The sequence below is a fragment of the Myotis yumanensis genome, unplaced genomic scaffold (assembly GCF_028538775.1).
Source record: "Myotis yumanensis isolate MYYU_CA2020_CCGP unplaced genomic scaffold, mMyoYum1.0.hap1 SCAF_11, whole genome shotgun sequence".
In the NCBI taxonomy this organism is placed as follows: domain Eukaryota; kingdom Metazoa; phylum Chordata; class Mammalia; order Chiroptera; family Vespertilionidae; genus Myotis; species Myotis yumanensis.
The window spans coordinates 52,730,277-52,756,753 of record NW_027223762.1 but is presented as its reverse complement, the minus strand read 5'-3'; the positions used below and the strand labels follow the sequence as shown (position 1 = coordinate 52,756,753).

Sequence of the window (26,477 nt, the reverse complement as noted above, 5' to 3'; positions counted from 1 at the left end):
AGTGCCCAAGGGCCAGCAACAATTTTAGTGAAGAACCAGAGATGAGCTCCCCCTAAGCTGGTGGCGCTATGCTGTTTACACGGTCGTTACAAATCAGAGCCTGGTGAGGACAGAGGGTGCATGCTCCTCTCCTCCAGGTAGCTTGTTCAGTGAGGTGGCGTGCAGTAGGGTTTCTTAGAAAGAATGACTTCACTTTGAATACAAGATTGGCATCTGAAAATAATTTTCCTAACCAGTTTATTTTATTTTTAAATGCGAGGGGCACAGTGGGGAAAGGGGTGGTAGGAGGAGGGAAGGCTCGAAAGTACATAAAGAACTCTGCGCTACCTTATATTTTGCCAACAATTGCCAGAGAGCTTCCTTCTTTACTTTATCCTACCCTCCCGACAAATCTTCCTGCAGGCCCTGCAAAACATTCTATGCACCAAGTTGAAATTAACTATCTGGACATGGAACTATACAAACCAGTATTTCATAGGAGAAAAAAGAAACAGGCCAGTGGCCAAAGAAAAAGGAATTCAAAATGAATATCTCTACCACCTACTGCTCTCTCCATAGCACTTCCTTTCACTTCACGTGCTCTTCCCATTCTGAAAACTGCCTGTTCTCCTTCCCCTGCAGGATTTCAATTCAACAGAGGAAAGTAGGAGTAATGAAAACCCTACCCAGAGATAACAACATACTTTCAATAGTAGGCACAGACACCTTTCTGAAAGAGCTACTATTACCTCATTTTCATGATAATCTCAGTGATTCCCCTTTTGATTTTCATAGCATCTTAAGAAACTGATTTCTTATAGACGCATCTCTACAAGTATCATGACACATATACATAGGATTATCCCAGAACAAATCTGAACTATCCAAAGCGCCTCTTATCTTTCCTTCTCTGCTATCAACTAAGTAGTCTGCTGATATACTAATGGTATCACCCTTAAAATCCAAAGTACAACTATCTGATTTTAAATAAGTAAATGGGCTCAAAATAACTACTATTAAAAAACTATGCAAAGATAGCCAAATTCTAAAGATAGAAAAAAGTGAGCTATAAAATAGAAAGTGTTTTGAGTGTAATGAAAAGGCCCGGCCGGTGTGGCTCACTGGTTGAGTGTTGACCTCTGAACCAGGAGGTCCAGCTCAATCACCAGTTAGGGGTGGTGCAGGAGGCAGCCGATCAATGATTCTCTCTCATCATCGATGTTTCTTTCTTTTTTTTTTTTTTACAGAGAGGAAGGGAGAGGGATAGAGTTAGAAACATCAATGAGAGAGAAACATGGATCAGCTGCCTCTTGCACACCCCCTACTGGGGATGTGCCCGCAACCAAGGTACATGCCCTTGACTGGAATCGAACCTGGGACCTTTGAGTCTGCAGGCCGATGCTCTATCCACTGAGCCAAACTGGTCAGGGCCATCGATGTTTCTTTCTCTCCCTCTTCCTTCCTCTCTGAAATCAGTAATAATATATTTTTTAAAAAAGTAATGAAAAGCACAAATAGTAAAGGCAACACATCCTGATGATCTATAATCTTTCTAGCTGAATACGTACAGTTGAGTAATGGCAATATGATTGCCTGTCGCAACTGTATTTTTCAAATCCGGTTTCTCCATATTATTAAATAAAGTACCTTTGTTCACAGAAGAGCAGACAGCATCCAACTGCATTCTTTGATTAAAAAAAAAATACAAGCAATAACAATCAAAGCCTATTTTTTTTTTCTTTTAATGTGTCTTTGGTTTTAAATGTTACCTTTCCTGATAACCTGATTATATGGGTAAATAGGTAATTATAATATTTAGAAAAATTATGGTTCACTCCACTATTATCGCACCTAATAAGGAAACATGTGTTGAGAAAATAGATCAAATGCATCTAATTGTTTATAAACAAAATGTCATAACGATGATGATAATTTCTATTCTGTCCCTATGGCTCCTTTTACTTGACACTCAAACAACTGTTTAAATATTAAACACATGTGCCCTGGCCGGGTCAATACGCCAAGGTTGTGGGTTCGATCACCAGCCAAGGCACATATAAGAACTAACCAGTTAATGCATAAATAAGTAGAACAAATCAATGTTTCTCTCTCAAATCAGTAAAAAAATTAAACACATTATCTGCTAAAACTGATTATTATAAATCATTAAAAAAGATTTGTATGTCCTTTTATGCCAACGTTTTTCTCCATAAAATTTATCATTCAAAATAAAATTGTCTCAATTCAGATTGTGGAAAATTTCAAAATAATTGTTCTCCTTGATTTTTATTTCTTATCAAATTACTATAATTGGAACAAAAGACTACCATGCTATTTAAATATTAAACTCAATTTGTTAAAAACACATCTTGGTCTTCATTAAAAAGGGAGGAATGTCTCATTAACATATATGAAGCACCTATAAAAGTAGGAGCCACCCCTCCTCTCACCCTTTTCTGGAGAGTAATGAAAACAAAGAGCAAATAAATTAAATAAAAAATAGAAAGCAAGAGTTCCCAGTAGTGAACTATTAGAAGACTGTTACTAACTATGGACAAAATAATATAACATAGACTTCTAGAACTGAGAAAAAAAATGTTGGTAAACCAAAACGTGCTTTTACTTTATAAGCATAATGTTCTTTACATAAATTGCAAGAAATTTAATAAACAAAGAATTGAAAGATTAATTACACATAATTAAAGGTAAAGGCACGTTCCATTTAAAAACAAAAAACTCTGAAGGCTTTCTAATTAGCTAAAGGACAAATCAGCTCAAATGCAAGATCTAAGAAAAATTGTAGGAGTCACTCTTAATGTCCTTTATGCTTAAACAAAAGTTTTCCCACCATGTTTCTTTCACAACCCAAACTAAATCCCTCCTATCTGCAACCCAGTTTGACCTCTATTGTTCACTTTTACTACCAGGTTGATGGATTTCGATAATTACATACAGTGCTACTTCCTTCAATTCTTTCCACAATCAAAATCCAGTTAGTTGTCCCGATCTACCAAATCTCATGATAACTATGAGGGTTTTTAAGAACTTGTACTTAATTTCAAAATCACATTGTTTATATTTGGTATTTATATAAAGACTCCTGAGACTATACCCAATCTGCTTTTTAAATTTTTAACTGGTAATCACCTTCACTATGCATTCTATGTCAGATGTCATACTATCAAAATCAAAAACCTCGTGAGTAATCTTACAATAATCCTAAGAAGAAAGGAAAATCTTCAAGTTGGGTCTTAGAGTCCCTCGCTGAAAAGGGAAACAGAAATAAGACAAGGACAACAAAGTTGTTTTCAAAATTAACCTTCAGTAGGCTTTCTTGCTAGCTATGTCAGGTACCAGTAAATTCTTACTAATGCTGACAGCAATATCTGCAGTAGTATGTCCTCTTGCCCCTAGGTGTTCCAAGTGGTTTTAAATGGTTAGAGGAGTGAGATCCTTAAATCCTGTAGAGAGGTACAAAGTGATGGTCTATAGACTCTAGAGGACGTAGGCGGGAAACACAGGGACAAAGCAAAGTAACAAATTGAGCATTTAGAAACAAAAATGTAAATAAGAACAGAAAAGGAGATAAGAATCACCAAAATGACATGAGTCACTCAAACTCCAGAATTCAAAATGTCTGATTAACCCTGACTTTGCCAAATATTGGGGGTGGGGTGAGAGGGGACCCATAGTAATACCACCTGGACATTTATTTATTTATTTAAATAAATATATTTTTATTGCTGTTAGAGAGAATGGAAGAGGGAGAGATAGAAATATCAATGATGAGAAAGACAGAAACATCACTGATTGGCTGCCTTCTGCAGGCCCCTTACCAGGGATCAAGCCCACAATCCGGGCATGTGCCCTTGACTGGAATCGAACCCGGGACCCTTCAATCTGCAGACCAACACTCTATCCACTGAGCCAAACTGGCCAATGCGTAGTATCACCTGGACACTTACATATAACTAACATATTAGAGCTGATAATATGCTTCACATATATACAAAAGGCATTCAAAATACTTAACAACTGCCCTAGCTGGTTTGGCTTAGTGGATAGAGCGTCAGCCTGCGGACTAAAGGGTCCTGGGTTCGATTCTGGTCAAGGGCTCAAGCCTGGGTTTTGGGCTCAATCCCCAGAAGGGGGCGTGAAGAAGGCAGCCAATTAATGGTTCTCTCATCATTGATGTTTCTCTCTCCCTTCCTCTCTCTGAAATCAATAATGTGTGTGTGTGTGTGTGTGTGTGTATACACACACACACACACACACACACACACACACACATACATATACATATATAAATAAAGATTTAACTGGTGTGGCATAGGCACCAGTCCTTCAGAATGGACGCTAGTCAGTAAGCTGTTACGCAGTGTAGCTGCTCAATACCACCCTGGACCTAGGAAATGACTTACATGTCTCAAAGAAGATCCTTGCACCTTCATTTCAAAGATTCATGTCTGCTTATCATTTTAAAAATATATATTTTTAATCCTCACCCAATGATAAATATTTTTTCCATAGATTTTTTAAAGAGAGTGGAAAAGAGGGAAGGAGAAGAGAGGAAGAGGGGGAGGAGAAGGGGAAGGGGGAGAGGGAGAGGGAGAGGGAGAGGGAGAGAGAGAAAGATCGATTGGTTGTCTCCTGCATATGCCCCAGTTGGGGCTGGGGATTGAGCCTGCAACCCAAGTAAGTGCCCTTGGCCAGGATTCAAACCCATGACCCTTTGGTGCATGGACCAACGCTCTAACCACAGAGTCACACCAGCAAGGGCTAAAATATATTTATATTTTAGAGAGAGAAGAAGGGAGGGGAGAGAGAGAGAGAGAGAGAGAGAGAGAGAGAGAGAGAGAGAAGCACTGATATGAGAAAGAAACATAAATCGGCTGCCTCCTGCACACCCCCCACCAGAGATTGAGCTCACAACCTGGGCATGTGTCCTGACTGGAATCGAACTGGAAGCCTTTTGGTGCAGGGGACGATGGACAACCAAATAAGCCACACCAGCAGGGCTGCTTACCACTTTCCACTTTGAAATGTCTGGGTTTGTTATGCGTGGGAATAGAGGTAGATGCAGTCAGTGCTCATGCAGACTAAGAGCTGATAAGAAGGGGGCGGGGGGGGGGGGGAGGGGAATCCTTAAAATATTCCACAAATATCAATATGAAAAATAGGATAGACACTGCCTGGAGCTGTGTTCCAAACATGTGGAACTTAATGAAGGCATGTAACTGGACACACTATGTGAGCCAGGCCACAAGACCATTTGTACATGGTCAGTAATTAACTTTCAAACTGTATCCGGTATAGAGGAGTATAAAATTGTATTTACTTTCAGGAACTAACTCATATTTTATTTTATTTTTTTAAATATATTTTTATTGATTTCAGAGAGGAAGGGAGAGGAAGGAAGAGATAGAAACATCAATGATGAGAGGGAATCATTGATTGGCTGCCTTCTGCACGTTGGACCAAACCCACAACCCAGACATGTGCCCTTGACTGGAATCGAACCCTTCAGTCTGCAGGCCAACACTCTATCCACGGAGCCAAATCAGCGAGGGCTAACTCTTATTTTAAACAAATGAGTAATTAGCTTTTCCTTTATAGACAGGACTTAAATTTCCACCGTATTCTCCAATTTTGGATATGAAAAACTGAGCACCCCATCTGTGGGGTGGTGAGAGTGTATTAGGGCCTGTGGGCTATACTGATTTTAAGAATGCCTAGTTTATAATAAGGGAAATCTCTCCATAACTGTATCTAGGTAAATAAAGGACCACACCTGGCAGAAATTAAATCAAGGAGAACTTATTTCAAGTTTTCCACAGCAACCAGAATGAAGATGCAACCCAGTCAACATTCTTCACCCTGGTGTCTGGGACTGTACAAAAGGAAGCAAAGTCACCTTGACAGAATAAAAAGAATGAATTAAGAACAGTAGTGAAATGTGACAACTGTGTTCTCAGGCTTCCCAACATGCAAAATAAGAGCATTTCTGAGTCATCAGATAGTAAAAGTGGGCTTGAGGACTACCAACTGTTTGAATGATAAAACTTTAACAACTTTGGGCATCAAACCAGCAATGTAAATGGGAATGAAAGTGAACCTCTATTGTTCACAGCAGAGCTGTAATGGAGATAGAGGACATTGGTTAAGTAGAGACTCTATAACCCAGAGGGACTCTGGGTGAGTTCAAATACCTGGCTCTGCCCCTTACTAGCTGCATGTCCTTGGACACTTCTTTATTTCTCTTCAGTTTTAGTTAACTTGTTTTGAGTGCATTTAGGGGGTTATTAGCTGATGCAGTGTGTAACTGCTTGTGCCAAAATCCTCCAAATCACACACCTACTGTTCCATCTCTTACCTCTTTATTATTACCAACAGTAAAGGGGGGAAGAGGACTCCTCTGGGTGCACTTTATCATCTCTTGAAGTTGGATATATGCTGAATCACATCAAGTAAAATACCTAAAAAGCTTTCGAGGCAAGACTTGCTTTGTGTATTATTCTGAGTCTCTGGCTTTTAGGTACTGGAAAAGATCAGAGTGCAAGGAACTTCTAGGGACCTCAGAGCTTTGTGCTATGAAGCAAGAGATTTAATCGGAAGAAAACCAAGTACAGTAAAGTCAGTGAGATGTGATAATGGATTACTACTTAATACATAACCAAAGATTTTTAAATTTCCATGTGAAGATTTCCTTACAGAAGAAAAATGAGGCAGGTAGCAAGAATACTATAAAAAGAGATGTGTGGCAGGTTGACATGCTTTTAATCTTTTCAAAATGCATTTATTTCCTGAAGGCTCCTGAATTTGGTGAAAAATCTACACTTTGCTTCCAGCAAATGTGAATGAAGAGTATGGACAAATGAGGGGCATTATTTTGAACATATGCTGCTTCCTAAGCTGTATAAAATTTGCTATTAAAATATAATTTTAGCCCTCGCTGGTTTGGCTCAGTGGGTAGAGTGTCGGCCTGTGGACTGAAGGATCCTGGGTTCGATTCCTGGTCAGGGCACATGCCCAGGTTGTGGGCTCGATCCCCAGTAGGGGGCGTGTGCAGGAGGCAGCTGATCAATGATTCTCATCACTGATGTTTCTATCTCTCTCTCCCTCCCTCTTCCTCTGAAATCAATAAAAATATATTTTAAAAAAAGACAACTTTAAAAAAAGATATACATATATATAATTTTAATAATTACTATGCAAACTTAGGAGAAAGTACATGATAGTGACCTAGCTTTATTTATATTAGAAATAACTTACTTAACCCCATCATTTTAGACACGAGGCTGTTCTACTTACCACTTCTGTTGATGTTTCTGCGTGTTCAGACGTAACATGTTCTTGAAGAGATGTCTCCGTATAGCCCATTTTTCCACAATAGGGACAAGTAAAAGACTGTGGCTGTTCTACAGAGAAAGCTTCCCCACCATAGTACAAATCTGAAAAATAAAGTGGAATTGCACTGAGAAAGAATTATTAGTTTTTTTTAAAATATAAGAATGCAATCATATGGTACAAAAGTTTTTTTTTTTTGAAATGTGCCTTAAAAAAATGGCAATCGACTGAATGTGAAAAAGTATTTGCAATGATATTAAAAAAAAAAAAAAAAAAGGTGTGCCTAAAATCTTCGCCAATAAATTCACTGTTAATGTGTGCTTAGGTGCCTCCCTGTTTATATTTGCAATATCCTTACTCTCTCAAGGATTCCATGACAGCCCTCCAATTCCTTCTCCATATAGACAGTACAGCCATAAGACAAAAATAAAGCAAAGAGCTTTTCAATCCCTTCATTAATGTTAAAACATCTCTCATTTCACATCTGGTTCTAATTTTATTTTAAATTTTAATTACTGAGACCGAAAAAGAGAGAGAAAAAGAGAGAGAGAGGTAGGTTTGTTGTTCCACTTATCTATGTATCTATTGGTTGATTCTTGTAAGTGCCCTGGGATCAGGGATCAAACTCACAACCTTGGCATATCAGGATGACATGATAACCAACTGAGCTACCTGGCCAGGACTTGGTTCTAATTTTATTGCAATTAATTTTTTTCTGTATATACTGTGGCAGCACCAATGTCACCACAAAGAAATCATCAGGGTGTATTATATACAAGAACACAAATGCTCAGAGGAAAGGAGCAGATGACCATGATCAATATGCCAACTCCCAGAGGCAGTTTCATCATATACCATTCTTACAAGCAGTAAGGATCCTCGGCATTCAGTTCTTGCAATGCTAACTTGGACACTATCGTTAACATACTCTGCTCAACTCAGTTAGTGAAGAACCAACCACTCAGTGAGAATCTGTGGGAATAATCTGTTTGCCTCATTAATACATCTCAAGGAATAAGTCTATTTTCCTCCATAAGCAGTACACAAAATGTAACTGAAAGTATATTTAATAGGTTATGTCACTTCATTACAAAGAACTATCTCATTTTTTAACATGAAACAAATGCCTAATTTAAGAGGACAGGACCATTTTTGTGAGACTAGAAAATGGAAGGAAGTGTTCACTACATGATTAATTTGTTAGTCAATTTTTAGGGAGATTTAGACTATCTTAAAAGTATGTATCCACAACATATACACTGACCATTTATTATGTGCATAAGACTTGTCAGTTAAATTTGGGATAGTGAGAATAAATATATAAAAAATTTCCTCACCTGTTAAAGGGCATCTACAAAAAAGGCACAGCTAACATCAGACTGGTGAAAGACTGGCTATCCCTTCCCACACCCGCCCACCCACCCCCTCCAACAAAATCCAGAAACGATAAGAATGGTCCACTCTTGCCATTTCTATTTAATACTTTACTAAAAATCTAGGCAAGAAAGTGCCATGAAAGCCATCCAGATGGAAAGGAAGAAGTAAAACTACCTCTAATAGCAGATGAATTCCTCCCAAACCCTAAGGAATCCACTATAAAACTATTAGAAGTAATAAATGAGTTCAGTAACATCACAGTACACAAGTTCTATATACAAAAACCAATTGTTGTTCTATATACTTGCAGTAAAAATCCTCTATGACAAAAGGCTAATAACCAAATTGTCCCCTCAGGAGTTTGAATGCTTGCTATGACATGCGCTGACCACCAGGGGGTAGCACGGAATGAAGGAAGGCCCCGATGGGCCCTGATCGCTGGCCAGATCTAGGGACCCTACCTGTGCACGAATTTCGTGCAATGGGCCTCTAGTGTGTGTGTATGTGTGTGTGTGTCTAAATAAAAATTTAAAAATTCCATGTACAATAGCAAAAATAATTCTTAGAAATATATTTAATGAAAGCATAAAACTTATTCTTTGATAACTAAGTAAATGGAAAGAGATTCCATGTTCATGGACTGAGAGATTTAATATCATTACTCTCCCAACTGATCTACAGATTCAAAACAATCTCTATCAAAATTCCTGTTGGCTTCCTTGCAGAAATTTGACAAACTGATCCAAAACTTACACGGAAACTCAAGGGATCTAGGATACCTAAAATAATCTTGAAGAACAACAAAGGTGACTCACACTTCTTGATTTCAAAGCATACTACAAAGCTTGTTATCAAGACACCGTGGTACAGGTGTAAAGATAGACACATAAATCAATGAAATTGCTTGAGAGTCTAGAAATAAACACATTTATGATCAACTTTTTTAATAGCATTATCGAGATATCTTTGACATATAAAAATTATATATATTAATGGTTACAACTTGATGTTTTGATTATTTATACTATGGAAAGATCACCACAATCAACCTAATTAACATATCTTCCAACTCTACATAGTTACCATTGTGTATGTGTGTGTTTGCTGATATAGAATACAATATGGCTAACTATGGTCATCATGCTATGCATTAGAATTTATTCATCTCTAGAACTTATTCATCTTGCATAACAAAACTTTGTACCCTTTGACCAACATCACTCTATTTCCCCCTATCCCGGACAACTGATTTTCAATAAGAATGCCAAGACATATTTCATTGGGTAAAGAATTGTCTTTTCAACAAATGATGATGGGAGAACTGAATATCCATATGCCAAAGAATAAAATTAAACCTCTTTCTCATTCCATTTATAAAAATTAAATCAAAGTGGATCAAAGATCTAAATATAAAAGCTAAAACTACAAAACTCTTAGAAGAAAATAGTTTTAAATTTTTGTGATCTTGAATTAGGCAATATGTTTCCTAGTTATGACACCAAAAGCATAACGTAAGGGAAAAAACAACAACAGATAAATTGGACATCAACAAAATTAAAACTTTTGTGCTTCAAAACACATCATCAAGAAAGTGAAGACAACCCACGGAATGGAAGAAAATTTCTGCAAACCAAAATTTCTGATAAGGAACTTGTATATAAATAGACAATGAACTATTAAAACTCATTGACAAAAGATATATCCCCCATTTTAAAAATTTGCAAAGGATCTGTATAGACATTTCTCCAAAGTATGTGTGTGTGTGTATGTATACATACACACACACACAAATAGCCAATAAGCACAAGAAAAGATGGTCAACACATTAGCCATCAAAGAAATGCAAATTAAAACCACCTGAAACACCCACTAGTCTTTTTTGATTATAATTTAAAAAGACAGATAATAACAAGAGCTGACTATGTAAGAAATTATAGTAATGAAACATTTATAGCTTTCCTTATGGATTGACAATGTCGTCTAATCAACTGTAGGAATAATCTTTTTTCTGATAACTAGAATAAGAGTGTGTGTGTATTATTAGCAAAACAGGCAGTTTAACTTTATTCCTTCTTTACTGAAGCACTCGTCTGTATCATATTTTGTCAGTTATATATGTTTCTGAATGGCTTTCATAAACAAGTAAACTATGATTAGAAAAAAGAATTACACAGAATTTATAAAAGATTCATGTTATTTTTAATAAGTTTGGAGCCTCATGTATGCTGTTGGGGATATATTTCTTGGAACATTTTGCCTTTATTTCTTCACACACATACACATAAAATTCTAAATGATAATCCACTAAAATATTATTAAATACGTACCAAAATCTACCCTTGTTAATATGCACTGCATTGGGTGGTCAGTTGTATGCCTTGTTGTTGTTGCACCACTTTCATAACAAGACGCACAAAGATCGTAATCGTAGCAAATTAAACACTTATATCTGCGACCTCGAAAATTTCCTTTTAAACATGCATCACAGCTGACACCTACAAAAAAAAAAGATCATTAATTAGCAATTATAAAAGGCTACTCTCCATTTCACATTTATAAATTGTTAAGGTGCTCATTTAACCTGTATTTCCTTTCCAAAATGACTAGAAACAACATAGGAAAATAATATAGGAATATCCAAAAATATGTTGAATATGTTACTTTGATGTACACTTAATGAAAACAACTTAAAATGTTTAATAAAATGTTACAAAACCAAACTCACAGATACAGCAACAGATGGGTGGTTACCAAAAAGGAAGGAGGTGTGTGGGTGAAATGGGTAAAGGGGGTCAAATGTATGGTGACAGATGGAAACCAGACTTTTGGTGTTGAGAATGCACTAGTGTAGACAGATACCAAATTATAATGTTGTACACTAAAAACTTACATAATATTATAAACCAATGTTACCTTTAATTAAAAAATTATGCCTTGATGAGCTAGCAAGAGGTTAAAAACCAAGTGAAAGAGGAAAAGGTAACTGGAATCACTAAAAATATCCGAGCACAGATTTTCATAGCATTGTAAGACAAAAAATAGGAACCAAAGCCCAAGGTCTGTTAAGGTGGAGTGTCTAACAGGTAATTTCTCATAAAGCTGAGACCCTAATATAGCAAGTTCTCAAATAATTCCATTTCATTATAATGCTGATGAGAAAAAGAAAATCAATTCCGTGTCAGGGTCACCACTGTCTCCCCATGTGTGCGTGGCTTTTCTCTGGGGACTCTATTCCCTCCCACCTCCCAAAGATGTACATGTGAGGTAAATTGGCAGTGTCTACACTATCTCATGTGAGTGGCCCTGTGATGAAGCGGGTCCCACCTTGTACCCCGAGCTGCTAGGAGAGATTCCAAACACCGACCAACCTGAACTGGAATCAGTGGGTTGGAAAAGATGATCCTACTTGTTTTTATTCATCGTTCTTAAATGTATGTACAACTCAATTTATTTCAATGTTTAATACCAGAAATATTTTGGGCCTAATTATTTAGAAGTTTGGTGATTTTCTTTTATCAGATATATACCTTAGTAGTTTAACACTTTTTTTTTTGGCTGCGATGTGTTTTTATTTATTCTTTTTTAATGAATGTATTGGGGTAACATTGGTTAATAAAATTACATAGGTTTCAGGTATATAATTCTATATCATTTGTATATTGTTTGTTCACCATATCCCCTTATACCTTCTTCTTCCTTCTCCCACCCCATTTTCCCTCGTAATCACCATACTATTGCCTGTGTCTGAGTTTTTTATGTTTTTGCTTAATCCCTTCACCTTATTCACCCAGCTGCACAACACTCCTCCTTTTGATCTCTCAGTCTCTTCTCTGAATCTGTTTCTATCTTGTTTGTTAGTTTATTTTGTTCACTAGATTCCATATAAAAATGAAACATATGGTACTTGTCTTTCTCTGACTGACTTATTTAAACTTAGCATAATGCTCTCTAGGTCTATCCCTGCTGTTGCTAAGGGTAAGATTTCCTTTTTTTTACAACTGAGTAGTATTCCATTGTGTCCACTGATGAGATTTATCTACTCATCCACTGATGGACACTTGGCTGATTCCAAATCTTGGCTACTGTAAATAATGAAGCAGTGAGCATAAGGGTGGGCATTTATTTTTCTGAATTAGTGTTTCAGCTTTCTTTGGATATATTCCCAGGGTGAACCTGCTAGCTCATTATGCAGTTTCACTTTTATTTTTTCTAAAACATGTTTTTTATCGATTTTTGAGAGAGCGGAAAGGAGGGAGAAAGAAACATGGATGTGAGGGTGAGACATCAATCAACTGCCTCCTGTGTAACCCCTACTGGGAATCCAGTCAGTAACCTGGACATGTGTTCTGACTGGGAATCAAACCAGCAACCTCTTGGTGCATGGGTTGATGCTCAACCACTGAACCACACTGGCGAGGCTATTTGTTATTTTTTGAGGTAATTCCATAATGCTTTCCACAGTGGCTGTACCAATCTGCATTCCCACCAAAAGTGCATGAGGGTTCCCTTTTCTCTATAGCCTCACCAACAGTTGTTTGTTGATTTATTTTTGATTTATTTTTTCATTTTTTAATCCTCACCCAAGGATATTTTTCCATTGATTTTTTTTTTAAGGGTGAGTAGAAGAGAGAGGGAAAGATAGAAACACTGATGTGAGAGAAACACATCAATTGGTTGCCTCCTACATATGCCCTAACCAGGGCCCAGTCCCAAGAAAAGCCTGCAACCAAAGTATGTGCCCTTGACTGGAATCAAACCTGGGAACTTTTGGTCCACAGACTGACGCTCTATCCACTGAGCCAAACTGGCTAGGGCTGTTTGTTGATTTATTGATGATAGCCATTCTGACAGGCATGAGGTGGTTTTAATTTGCATTTCTCTGATGGTTAGTAACATTGAGCATCTTTTTATGTCAATTGCCCATCTGTATGTCCTCTTTGGGAAAGTGTCTACTCAGGTATTTTGCCCATGTTTTAATTGGACTACTTGTTATTTTGGTGTTGAGTTTTATTAAGATCTTTATAAATTTTGGAAATGAACCCCTTATCATATGTATCATTGGCAAATATAGTCTCCCATTTGGTGGGTTGTTTTTCATTTTACTGATGGTTTCCTTTGCTCTGAAAACTTTTTTTAGTTTCATGTAGTTCTATTTGTTTACTTTTCTTTTGTTTCCCTTGCCTGGGTGATATATCAGGAAAAACAATATTGCTGCAAAAAATGTTCAAGGATGGCAGCATGGGTAAACAACTGTACTCATTGCCTCCCACAACCACATCAAAATTACAACTAAAATACAGAAAAACCATCATTCAGAACTGCCTGAAAGCTGGCTGAATGGAAGTCCTACAACTAGAGAAGTAAAGAAGAAAGCACACCGAGACTGGTAGGAAGGGTGGAGGCATGGAACGGGCTGTTCGGACACCCACATGTGACTGTTTTTTAATCAGTAGGGAGATCGTCTCTGTGGAGGCTGCCTGTGAGGAGCAAGGGAGGGGGTCCCAGCCCCACACCAGACCCCTAGCCCAGGGTTCTAAAACTGAGAAGAACAGTCCCTGTAACTACAGGCTGTAAAAACTAGTGGGGATTGTGGATGAGTAACACAGAGGCTGCTGGAGACCCAGGTGTTCCTCTTAAAGAGCCGGTCACAACCTTACTCAAACTCGAACGCAGACACATATGGGGAGGAACTGGATTGTCTGGCATTGCGGCAGGAATTCGGCTTTCTCCCAGACAGGGGTGCTTGCAGGGGTCACTGTTCCTGTTCTGGGACCTCCCCTGTTGCAGGGCTGACTGGCAGCCATATCTGAGTTTCCATCAGTATGGCCCATACTCTTTTCTCTGCCCTGGTGATTCCCTGAGCGCCCCCCCCCCCCCCGCCCCCGCCCCAACTATTTGCAGTAGCTTTTCCATATGAAAATAGCTGTCCTGCCTCAGGCTTCAGACTTTGCTAAAATCCCTCAAACAAGCTGCAGCTGGTGCCAGCATGCCCCAAACCTACCAATAAAAGGCCCAAGACCCAGCACTAGCACCAGCCTGCCTTGCTTCACAGCTGGGCCTCACCCGGGCACTCCCAAGCTCAATACAAATAGCCACCTGCAGATCCCTCTATAGCTCCTGTCGGGTGGCCCTAGGCAGTGGCTAACTTTGCACCGCCCTGGAGGCCCCAAAGCCAGTGACACGGTGGACAGCTTCAGACCATACCAGGTTACAACGCTACACATCCACAAGCAACATTCAAGGGGCAGACTTAGTGAGCACCAAAGGCCCACTGAAGCAAGTCCTGCTAGCACCTCTTCCATTGTAGACTCAGCTGGTCCTCACAGCCAACTGGCCTGAAGGCCAATTCCTCCCAGTGACTCCAATCAAGGCTCAACTATAACAAGACTGTGCACACAGCCCACACAGGGTGCACCTAGAGTGCCCAGCTCAGGCGACTGGGGAGGGTGAGCCACTGGGCCTTACAGGACACCTATTACACAAGGCCAGTTGACCAATTCCAGGAGACATAACAGCTCTATCTAGTACATAGAAACAAATACAGAGAAGCAGCCAAAATGAGGAGACAAAGAAACATGTGTGTGCAAACTACTGGATCCAGAGTACAAACCAATGGTTGTAAGATTACTCAGGAATCTTAATGAGAGGTTCAAGGGGCTCAGTGAGACTTTCAAGGATGTTAGTGAGAATGTCAAAGACATATATAAAGACCAGTCAGAAATTAAGCACACACTAACTGAAATAAAGAATAATTTACAGAAATTCAACTGTAGAGGATTCTGAGAATAAAATCAACGACTTGGAATACAAAGAAGCAAAAAACACCCAGTCACGCCGTAACCAGTTTGACTCAGTGGATAGAGCGTCGGCCTGCGGACTGAAAGGTCCCAGGTTCGATTCCGGTCAAGGGCATGTACCTTGGTTGTGGGCACATCCCCAGTGGGGAGTGTGCAGGAGGCAGCTGATCGATGTTTCTCTCTCATCGATGTTTCTGACTCTATCTCTCTCCCTTCCTCTCTGTAAAAAATCAATAAAATATATTAAAAAATAAAAATAAAAGACACCGGGAAAAAAAACCAACAAAAAAACCCCACCCAGTCAGAAGAGCAAAAAGAAAAAATAATCCAAAAATATTAAGATGGTGTAAGGAGCTTCTGGGACAACTTCAAGTGTACCAATATTGCACTATGGGGGTGCCAGAAGGAGGAGAACAAGATATTGAAAAACATGTTTGAAAAAATAATGACAGAAAAGTTTCTCTACCTGGTGAAAGAAATAGACTTACAAGTTCAGGAAGCAGAGAGAGTCGCAAACAGGAGGAACCAAAGAGGCCCACACTAACACACATCATAATTATAATGCCAAGTGTTAAAGGGAGATCTTAAAAGTAGCAAGAAAAAAGCAGTTAGTTACCTACAAGGGAGTACCCATACGACTGTCAGCTGATTTCTCAACAGAAACTTTGTAGGCCAGACGGAATGACAAGAAATATTCAAACTGATGAAAAGCAAGCACCTACAACCAAGATTACCCAGCAAAACTATCATTTATGATTAAAGGTCAGATAAAGAGCTTCACAGACAAGAAAAAGCTAAAGGAGTTCATCACCACCACACAAGTATTACATGAAATGTTGAAGGGTATTCTTTAAGAAGAGGAAGAAGGAAAAAAAAGATAAAAAATACAAACAACAAAATGGCAATAAATACATATCAACAATTGAATCTAAAAACCAAAATAAACAAGAAATCTAATGAACAAAATAAACTGGTGAATAAAATAGTATCCAGAGGCATGGAAACATGGAACACACTGAAGAATCTCAGAAGGAAGGGAGAAGGGGACGAGAAGAGTTTAACCAAAGATCTTATATACATACTAGTGATCCGGCGCACAGATTCGTGCATATTGAAAAGGAAATTAATTAGAAGGTGGCCAGTGGAGTGGGACTGAGCGAGAGGGGCTGGACATACTCTGGAGCCAACCTCCTATGGTCCCTCACCAGAGCTTGCAGAGTGAGCGGGGTCCCTCTGGCAGGTGGGGCCCTTCAACCTGGCTTGCCGGGATCAAGCCGAAAACAGCTCTTTGACATCCTCCGAGGGGTCCTGGAGTGCGAGAGGGCACTCTGCAAAGTTGCTGTCGTACAGGGTGTGGAACACAAATGCAAGTGTGCAGTAAACCAGATTCGGGGCCATCAGTGCCCCAGCAACAACATAACCCACAGCTGACGGTGGAATCGCATGGCCCCGTGAGGAATTGGGCTTCCTCCTCTCTGGTTTCAGGATGCGTCACCTGAGAACCGTCTCTGCCAAGTCACTGCAGCTCAGCAGCTCCTGCATTGTGCGTTTGCCCCCTGGTGGTCAGTGTACATCATAGCGACCAGTCAAAGATTTAGCATATTAGCCTTTTATATATATAAACTAGAGGCCCGGTGCACAAAAATTTGTGCACTGGGGGGGGGGGTGGGGGGGAGTGTCCGTCAGCCCCACTTGTGCCCTATCACAGTCTGGGACCCCTCAGGAGATAACGACCTGCTGGCTTAGGCCCGCTCCCCGGTGGCAGAGGGCAGGCCCAATCCCTAGGTGCAGCCCCTTGTCAGGCTCAGAGCAGGGCCGATTGGGGAGTTGGGGCGCTGCCCCCTGTCATGCACAGAGCAGGGCGGATCGGGAGGTTGCGATGCCACCCCCAGTCACACTCAGGGTAGGGCCGATTGGGGGGTTGTGGCACCGCCCCCGTCACACTCAAGGCAGGGTCGATGGGGAGGTTGTGGCGCCACCCCCTGTCACGCACAGAGCAGGGCCAATCAGGGGGTTGGGGCGCTGGCCCCTGTCATGCACAGAGCAGGGCCGATCAGGAGGTTGGGGAGCTCCCCCCGTCACACACAGAGTAGGGCCGATCAGGGGGTCGGGGCGCCTTCCCCTGTCACGAACAGAGCAGGGAGAATAGGGAGGTTGTGGCCCTGCCCCCTGTCACACACAGAGCCGAAGGGCGATCAGGGGGTTTGGGCGCTGCCCCCTGTCACGCTGCTCCAGGGGTAGGGCCGATTGGGGGGCCGACTGGGGCACCACCCCCTGTCACACTCTGAGCTGCTCTCTAAGAAACATTGTTGCAAATATAGATGCTAAACCAAACCCAGAAACCTGCTGATTCCGGTGCCAGGAGGCCTCGCGGCTCCGCTGATCCCGGTGCTGGGAGGCATATTACCCTTTTACTATATAGGATAGAGGCCTGGTGCACGGGTGGGGGCAGCTGGTTTGCCCTGAAGGGTGTCCCGGATCAGGGTGGGGGTCCTGCTTGGGTGCCTGGCCAGCCTGGATGAGGGGATGGTGGCTGTTTGCAGCTGGTCAGACCCCCTTCAGGGTGGGGGTCCCCACTGGGGTGCCTGGCCAGTCTGGGTGAGGGGCTGAGGGCTGTTTTCAGGCTGGCGGGCGACTGAAGCTCCCAACCTCTCCTTTTTTCTCTCTTTTTTTTTATTCTGGGATTTATTCACCTTCTATGGCTGTCACTGGAGCTGAGAGCCGGCTTTAGCTCTGAGGCTCAGCTCCAGCTCTGAGACCTCTTGGCTGCTTAAAGCAGGAATCTAGGGTTTGTTTGGGTTCAATAATTGTAACATTGTTTTGGTCCTGCTCGCTCCAGCTCTGATGGCTGAAAGCAGGTTTCTGGGTTTTGTTTAGCGTCTATATTTGCAACAGTGTTTCTTAGAGAGCAACTCAGAGGCTGGCAGCGGCAGGCGGGGAACCTTGGCTTCCTCCATCACTGGAGCAAGAAAGCTTCCTGTTCACTTCAGCTGCCTGGCTGCCCACCGCCATCTTGGTTGGCAGTTAATTTGCATATCGCCCTGATTAGTCAATGGGAAGGGTAGCAAAGTTACGGTTAATTACCATGTTTCTCTTTTATTAGATAGGATATGCATTGTCGACACAGACAATAGGGTGTGAAGGCCTTGGGTGGGAACTGGGTGGAGAGGGACAATGGGTGGAAAAAAGGGGACATCTGTAATACTCTCAACAATAAAGATTTTTAAAAGAAAACAATAAAAACAAACCAATGGAAACAATAAATCAGGCCAATGGGACAAATGAAAGAATAAATTTTAAATCACACACAAAAAATAAAGCTGCTTAAAAAAAAAAGGAACATCCAAGATTTTACCGCCTTTATTTTCTTTTAGGATTTTTATAGTGTCTAACACTTAAGTCTTTAATTCATGTTAAATTTATTCTTGGTATGGTGTAAGAAGGTGGTCTTAGTTTCATTTTTTTGCATGTATCTGTCCAGTTTTCCAACACCATTTAATGAAAAGACTGCCTTTCCCCATTGTATGTCTTTGCCTCCTTTATAAAATATTAATTGCCTATAAAGGCATGGGTTTATTTCTGGGTTACATTCTATTCCACTAATCTATAATGTCTTGTGTGTTTTTTTATTGACACTATTACAGATAGCCCCCATTCTCCTCCCCCTTTGCGCACCTCCACCCAGACTCATCACCTCTCCCCCTTGCCTTCACCACTCTGCTGTGTGTCTAGGGGCTATGTATATATGTTCTCTGGCTATTGTCTAAACTTTCTTTTACTCAGTCCCTTTCCACCCCTCTCCTCTGACCTCTGTCAGTCTGTTTAATGTATACGTGCCTCTGGTTCTACTTTGTCCATCAGTTTATTTTGTTCATTAGATTCCTCACATTCCTCAAATAGGCTCTTTAATCCTTGCTCACTTTCTTCTCCTCTGGTACACCCCTATAAGTCTTCTTTTCTTGCTCTAATTGGGTATCTTTCTACATTGTCTTCCAAATGACTAATTTGATCCTCTGCTTCATGTAACCTACTTTTAATTTCTTCTAATGTATTCTTCATGTCATATATGGTTTTCTGCATATCCAACTGGTTCTTATTCAGAGTTTCTATGTCATTTTTCAGGGTGTTGTAGTTCCCACTAAGTTACTTGTATTTCTCATTAAGTTCCTGGAGATTACCTAATCTTTAAAATCAGTCCTCAAAATAGCCTTCAAGATTGTTGAGACTTCTAAAGTTGTACTAAGAGCCCAACAAATCACACTGAGAACCAAATGATGGCATCAAGCCTGCAGTTTTTCAGCAAATTAAAAAACATATATAAATGAGTATGTTACGTACTGTGTTCTAGGTGGTGGGGGATACAAAACAGACAAAGCAATGAACAAAACAGACAAAGCTATGCCCCCATAAAGCTAATATTTTAGTGGGTGAAAACAGGCACAAAAATTAAGTTATAAAGCAACTAGAAGATAAATGCTCTAGAGAAAAATAAAGCAGAAAAGGATATCCCGTGGACAAAGAAAGCTTCACTGAAAAGATATTCCAGCAAAAAGATGGGATATTTCAAAATTTGCTTATTCAAAATAGTTTCTAAGCATGACAACACTTTAAGCATAACACTGAAAATATTAAAAAGAGATATCTACTTAGACTCACAAATAAAAATTTAATATAAATAACTGGGTACAATTATTTTGCCAAGCAAATATAGTATGAACTATACTAAAACGGTGCCAGAAAGCTCTGAACACTAACTCTTCAGTGTGTCCTATCTGACATTCCTCTGTAGGCCTGACTTTTCTTTTTGTGGTGGGAATGGCCACTGACAAGTATGCGTGAACAAAGCTTAAGGCGACTGTGGATGGTAATATTGCCAAATACTGCATCTTTTTCAGTAGGAAGATAATGATGGTGGCTTATCTCTTGCTCTCTCTGGCTCTCCTAAGGGTGGGGGGTAGTGTCAGACTTCGCCTACAATCAACTGGAAATCGTGTTGTTGTTTCTTTAAAGATTTTTGATGGAATTGTTTCTAAAATGTATGTTTTCTAACACTGAAAGACATTTAACCATTTTTACGATTCAAGGTCATTATTTCAAACACAAATATGTATTTCAGTCACACCATTAAACATATAAGTTAAGTACGTTCTCAGCAGGGTTTCTTACAACATAAGAGTCACTTTATGATAATCTTTTTTAAAAAAAAATATTTTATTGATTTTTTACAGAGAGGAAGGGAGAGAGATAGAGAGTCAGAAACATCGATGAGAGAGAAACATCGATCAGCTGCCTCCTGCACATCTCCTACTGGGGATGTGCCTGCAACCCAGGTACATGCCCTTGACCGGAATCGAACCTGGGACCCTTCAGTCCGCAGGCCGACGCTCTATCCACTGAGCCAAACCGGTTTCAGCACTTTATGATAATCTTTGGTGGTGCCCGGCCAGTGTGGTTCAGTGGTCCAGCATCGACGTATGAATCAGGAGGTCAGGGTTCGGTCCCAGTAGGAGGTGTGCAGGAGGCAGCCACAATCAATGATTCTCTCTCATCATTGCTGTTCCTCTCTCTCTCTCTCCCTCTTTCTTCTTCTCTGAAATCAATAAAAATATATTTAAAAAAATAATCTATGGCCCAACCGGCGTGGCTCAGTGGTTGAGCATTGACCTAAGAATCAGGAAAGTCATGATTCGATTGCCTGTTGGGGCACATGCCTGGGTTGCGGGCTCAATTCCCAGTATGGAGCATGCAGGAGGCAGCCCATTGATGATTCTCTCTCATCATCGATATTTCTATCTCTCTCTCCCTTCTTCTCTGAAATCAATAAAAAATCTATGGTGGCAAGTATGCTACAGAGGATTTTTGTATGATTAGTGTATTATAAATAAGGACCCAGATTTCCAACTCAAAACAGGATCCTTTCTAAGTATATAAATTAGAATTTATCTTAGGAGACTAACAAATTTCCTCCTGAGGTAATCTACAGTACGTATTAGAAAAAATAAGTTAGCTTTCTGCTGCACAGTCCCTTGGTTAACAATAGTGGTTCGATCTGGTACCAGGAGGCTCAGGAAAATCTTAACAGAACATATATGTGGCATATGAAAAACTATCAATTCCCTGATAGAAGGATACTGACAATTGCAAAAGCTGAATTACATAAATGATAAAACACGCAACTCATCTTTTGAATACTCTAGCTGTAGCCATACTGTGTCATAAATAAATTCAATCATTACTGGTTTGTAAAATGGTAACTAGCACAAGCTGCATCATAAAGTTATGGTGGGATATTTGTGTTTCCCCATCTGATCAAGTTCACCTAACAATATAAACAAAATGCAAGGAAATATAGTTTAACCTCAGTTTTGACACTGGCACAGATGAAACTTAAGTGAAAAGAATGGTGCATATCTGACAACTCCCACCTATAAAAAGTATATGTGAACACATTCATATTCTCAACATTTACCTTTCTATTTAGCAGTTCTGAAAAATCCTATATAATAAAAGGCTAATATGCAAATTGTCCCCTCGACCGGGAGTTCAACTGGGGAGTTCAAGCAGGGGACAGGGCTGGCCAACCGCCTGCAGCCTCACCCCCTGGTCAGCCCAGCCCGATCCAGACCCCACGTGTTCATGAGTTCGTGCACCGGGCCTCTAGTAAGTATATAAATGCTAAGAACTAGAATAAAATAAAAGCATGCCCTCTAGTGGAAACAAATGTTTAAAAAAGTCACTGAAATAATATATTAAGTGATTTTTCTTTCTTAATTTTCTAAAATGAAACTAAAAGATTTACTTATTTATCATTTTTAAAAGAGGAAAAACCCAAAGGTTACTGTAGCTTTTTCTTTTGATTTAAAAGATTTTTTAGATACGGAATAAAGGGCAAGCTGTCAAAAAAAACCCAAAAAAGAACAGGAAGTCAATCCCACCTGGAATTTGAAGGCCTGGGATTATATGGTATTTGGCACTGACAATTTATTTTGACTTCTAGATGCCTGTAATTTGGGGAGAAGGCTGTTTTGTGAAATATCTAAGTATTATCTTTTCAAGGGCTATGCACCTCTAATAATTGTGACTTTAAAAAAGTATGTGTACATATATTATACTACATGCTATACAATAATTTAATATTGAGAACTGCACAGAGAATTATGCCACTCAAATAACTTTACAATGATAAAGGATAATTCCAAAAAAGAGGCTTTTTGCATTTAGGTGGTTGAAAAATCATGCAACCCTTTGAAAAGGATCTTAGATGAACATAGAAGCAATTAAAGGAACTATTATAATTCTAGTTAATTTGGCTCAATGGATAGAACTTCGGACTGAAGGATCCTGGGTTCAATTCCGGTCAAGGGCATATGCCTGGGTTGCGGGTTCGATAACCATTAGGGGGTGTGCAGGAGGCAACCGATCAATCTCTTTCATCTTTGATGTTTCTATTTCTCTCTAACTCTCCCTTCCTCTCTAAAATCAATAAAAATATATTTTAAGCCCTAACCTGGTCTGCAGACTGAAGGGTACCAGGTTCGATTCTGGTCAAGGGTATGTATGTATCTTGGTTGCAGTTTCCACCAGCTGTCCTGGTTGGGGTGTTTTCAGGAGGCAACCAATCAATGTGTCTCTCTTACATCAATGTTTCTCTCTCTCTGTGTCTCTCCCTCTCCCTTCCACTCTCTCTAAAAATCAATGGAAAATATCCTCAAGTGAGAATTAACAACAACAACAAATATATATATTGTTTTTTTAAAAATACTTCTTTAAAAAAAAAGGAACTATTATATATTATAACTCAATAAAAAGCATAAGTAGCCAGAAATAAATGATGGTCAAAGGATATTTCTAGAAGCAAAATTGCTGGAGGAAGATATCTAGGACAAATTTTATAATGTTTCACAAGATGGGAGCTTAGATCAATAGCAGTAGAAAGCCCCTTCCCCAGCTCTGTTAAAGAATCACAGGGAAATACAATCATGCCTTGCAAAGGTAAAGTAACTCAACAAGCTATTTTTTTTAAAAGACTCTACTTAATTATTTTTAGAATTGAAATACATACACACATATTAAATGTACATGTAACTCTACACATTTTGTTTTTTTTTTGTTAACCCTCACCTGAGAATATTTCTCCACTAATTTTTAAGGGACAGTGGAAGGGAGGGGGAGAGACAAAGAGAAAGAAACATCACTGTGAGAGAGAGACATCAATTGATTGCCTCCTGCAGGAGCCCTGACCAGGGCCGGGGATCAAGCCTGCAACTAAGGTACATGCCCTTGACCAGAATCGGGCTGACACTCTATCCACTGCACCAAATCAGGTAAGGCTATATATGTTTATATTTTAAAATCTATGCCATGTGGTTAAGAGAGACCCCCAAGATGAGAGAAAATTAAATTCGGTAGAGATATCTATACAAACATATTATTCAAGAAAAGGCCTATAATTTAAGAAATTCAGGGAGAGAAAGAAAAATGAGAAAAAGGGTATACAACAGCGAGGGGAGGACAAAACCCAGAAGAAAGAGAACTGAGTAGCCGAGAGGAACATCAGAGTAGGGGAAAGCCTGGAGACACTTGGTAAGCAGGTTTTGTGGTATATGTGCTCTTTACAATTAGCAGATCGACTTGCCCGATACTCTTACACATTTACCTGGCAATTTTAAACAACTTTCTCTGTACTGGATCTCAGCTTTTTCACTCTTACTTTATTGTTTTCAGGTGGAATTCTACAAGTTTTGTGATATGTAACAATACAGAGCATCTATCTATCCTTTCATTACTTATTAAATATCTCTACTATGTGCCAGGATATAGCAGTGAACAAAACTGTTTTCTGGGGATACAGCAATGAGTGAACATCTTTGCTACATAGATCTAATACTTTAGCTATATTAATAACAACTTCCATCAGTATTCATTGTGTGCCAGATAAGTTATATATATATTACTTTATTAATCTTGGCAACAAGTCATGAGGTAGTTTGGAAAGCGTGATAAAACTTTTTTCCTGGATATGGATGATCTAAAGTCAGTTTAAATCTGCCCAACAAAATACATAAAAAGGCAGGGTTGGCCATTATATTTAGTGAGTTCCTTATGCATTTTGTCAAAGAGGGAAGTTAAATTAATCTCTAAAAGTTTTCAGTGTAAAGAAAGTTGGTGCATTTCAGAACAACTGGTTTGCTTGGTTGTGAAGAACTGGTATACGCTCTTATTTTGTAGAAATGCATTTCTGACCTGGAAACAGAACCTGTCTTAGTAACAATGGACTTGCTCATTAGCAAGCTTAGCAACAGCTTTTCAGAGCCTCTTATCTGGAAATAGAGAAGCTTCTATATTACTCAATCTAATAATCAGCCATGATTAGAGTTGATCTCTGACTAACACATAAAATGAAGGAAGAGGAGGTATGTAAGGAGTGCCTGGAACAAAATAAGAATTGAATGAATGAATGAATGAATGAATGAAGTGAATGGAAAGGGAAGGGGACATTTTCCTAGAGTATTTACTGTAAGTAGGTACAGGCACTTCACTGTAATATCTAAGGTAGTTGATGTCTTATGTATTAACTTTATTTCAGGATAATCAACAGTGTGTTAAAATATTTGTTACAAAAAAAATTTGTTACAAAAATAAACGAGGCACTGGATCTGATCGGGTTGAGAATCACTAATTTAGTGGATCTTTATCAGCATTTCTTGAAAACGGAACAGAATTGAAAATTATCAGAGTAGATAGCAAATCATTAGGATACTGCTTCACCAAACTTCTGTCCCTATTATGTGTCTTTTCTAGATGCTATAAAATGTATTTCTTGCTTTAAGTCAACACGAAATAAATTTGCAAGCCACTGTAAAAGTACTCCCCCAATAACTAGACATACCATTGGTCAACAATTCTCCTACAAGGTCCCTCATACTCTCTTCTCCTTCTCTCCTGGGCTCTCAGTCTTACCCTGTGATCTATTTCCCACACCCATGTCCTCTTCTCTCTAAAGCAGATGCTTTCACCACCCACTTCCCACATATGTATGCCTTCAAGACATTCCCTGAATTTTACCTTTTCTGTCTTAAAAGCAAGCAAACAAGCAAAAAGCTATGAGCATGGCACTTAAACCCAAAAACGTGGTCTGTTAAGGCATGCTGAAATCCAGAATGCATAAAGGAAAGGCAGAGATATGCTGACAATAACACAAAAATCTTTTGGAGAAGCCAAGACACCATATACAAAGCAAATGCGACTGGGGAAAAACTCCTACAATATAAAAAAAAAGGTTAAGACTGGAAACAATCAGGAGGAAACATGCAATTCTTTTTTTTTTTTAATATATTTGATTTTTTACAGAGAGGAAGGGAGAGAGATAGAGAGTTAGAAACATCGATGAGAGAGAAACATCGATCAGCTGCCTCCTGCACATCGCCTACTGGGGATGTGCCCGCAACCCAGGTATATGCCCGGAATCGAACCTGGGACCTTTCAGTCCGCAGGCCGACGCTCTATCCACTGAGCCAAACCAGTTTTGGCAGGAAACATGCAATTCTATGAGGCAAAAAGTGAGTGCAACAAAAAAATTATATAAAAATGAAGCCACATACTTATGACCCAGCAAATCTCATTTCCAGATATAAATTATCTCATGAATTTAAATAAATTTTAGAGTCTCTTAGGTTTTCTAGGTATAAAGTATTGTTAGCAAAAAGATATGTTTTTAGCTCCTATTTTCAAATGTCTATTTATAGTGACTTTGATTTCCTAAAAAGGGTGACATTACTTCTGAGAAGGCCTTTTGAAAATTTTTGTTGTCACAATGACTGGCTGTCACCTTGGCATTTGGGAGGTCAATGCCAGGGACTCTAGAAATATGCAGTGTGATTAACAATATTACACAATGAAGAACTGTCTCCCACCTTTTCCATGACTTCCAAATGTCCCAATAGAAAAACCTGTTTGTAGTTATTGGAACTTAGAAGC

General features: G+C 39.5%; 1 protein-coding gene across 1 annotated transcript in view; it reads right to left on the bottom strand.

The window, feature by feature from the left end:
- Positions 1–26,477, bottom strand: part of KCMF1 (potassium channel modulatory factor 1) — a 72,457-nt gene that overhangs the window by 19,930 nt on the left and 26,050 nt on the right. Inside the window, exons 2-3 of the mRNA XM_070429595.1 lie at positions 11,031–11,198; positions 7,291–7,430 (exon numbers count right to left, since the gene is read on the bottom strand). Of these exons, the coding sequence (XP_070285696.1) occupies positions 7,291–7,430; positions 11,031–11,198 (308 nt within the window). The remainder of the gene's footprint in view (positions 1–7,290; positions 7,431–11,030; positions 11,199–26,477) is intronic.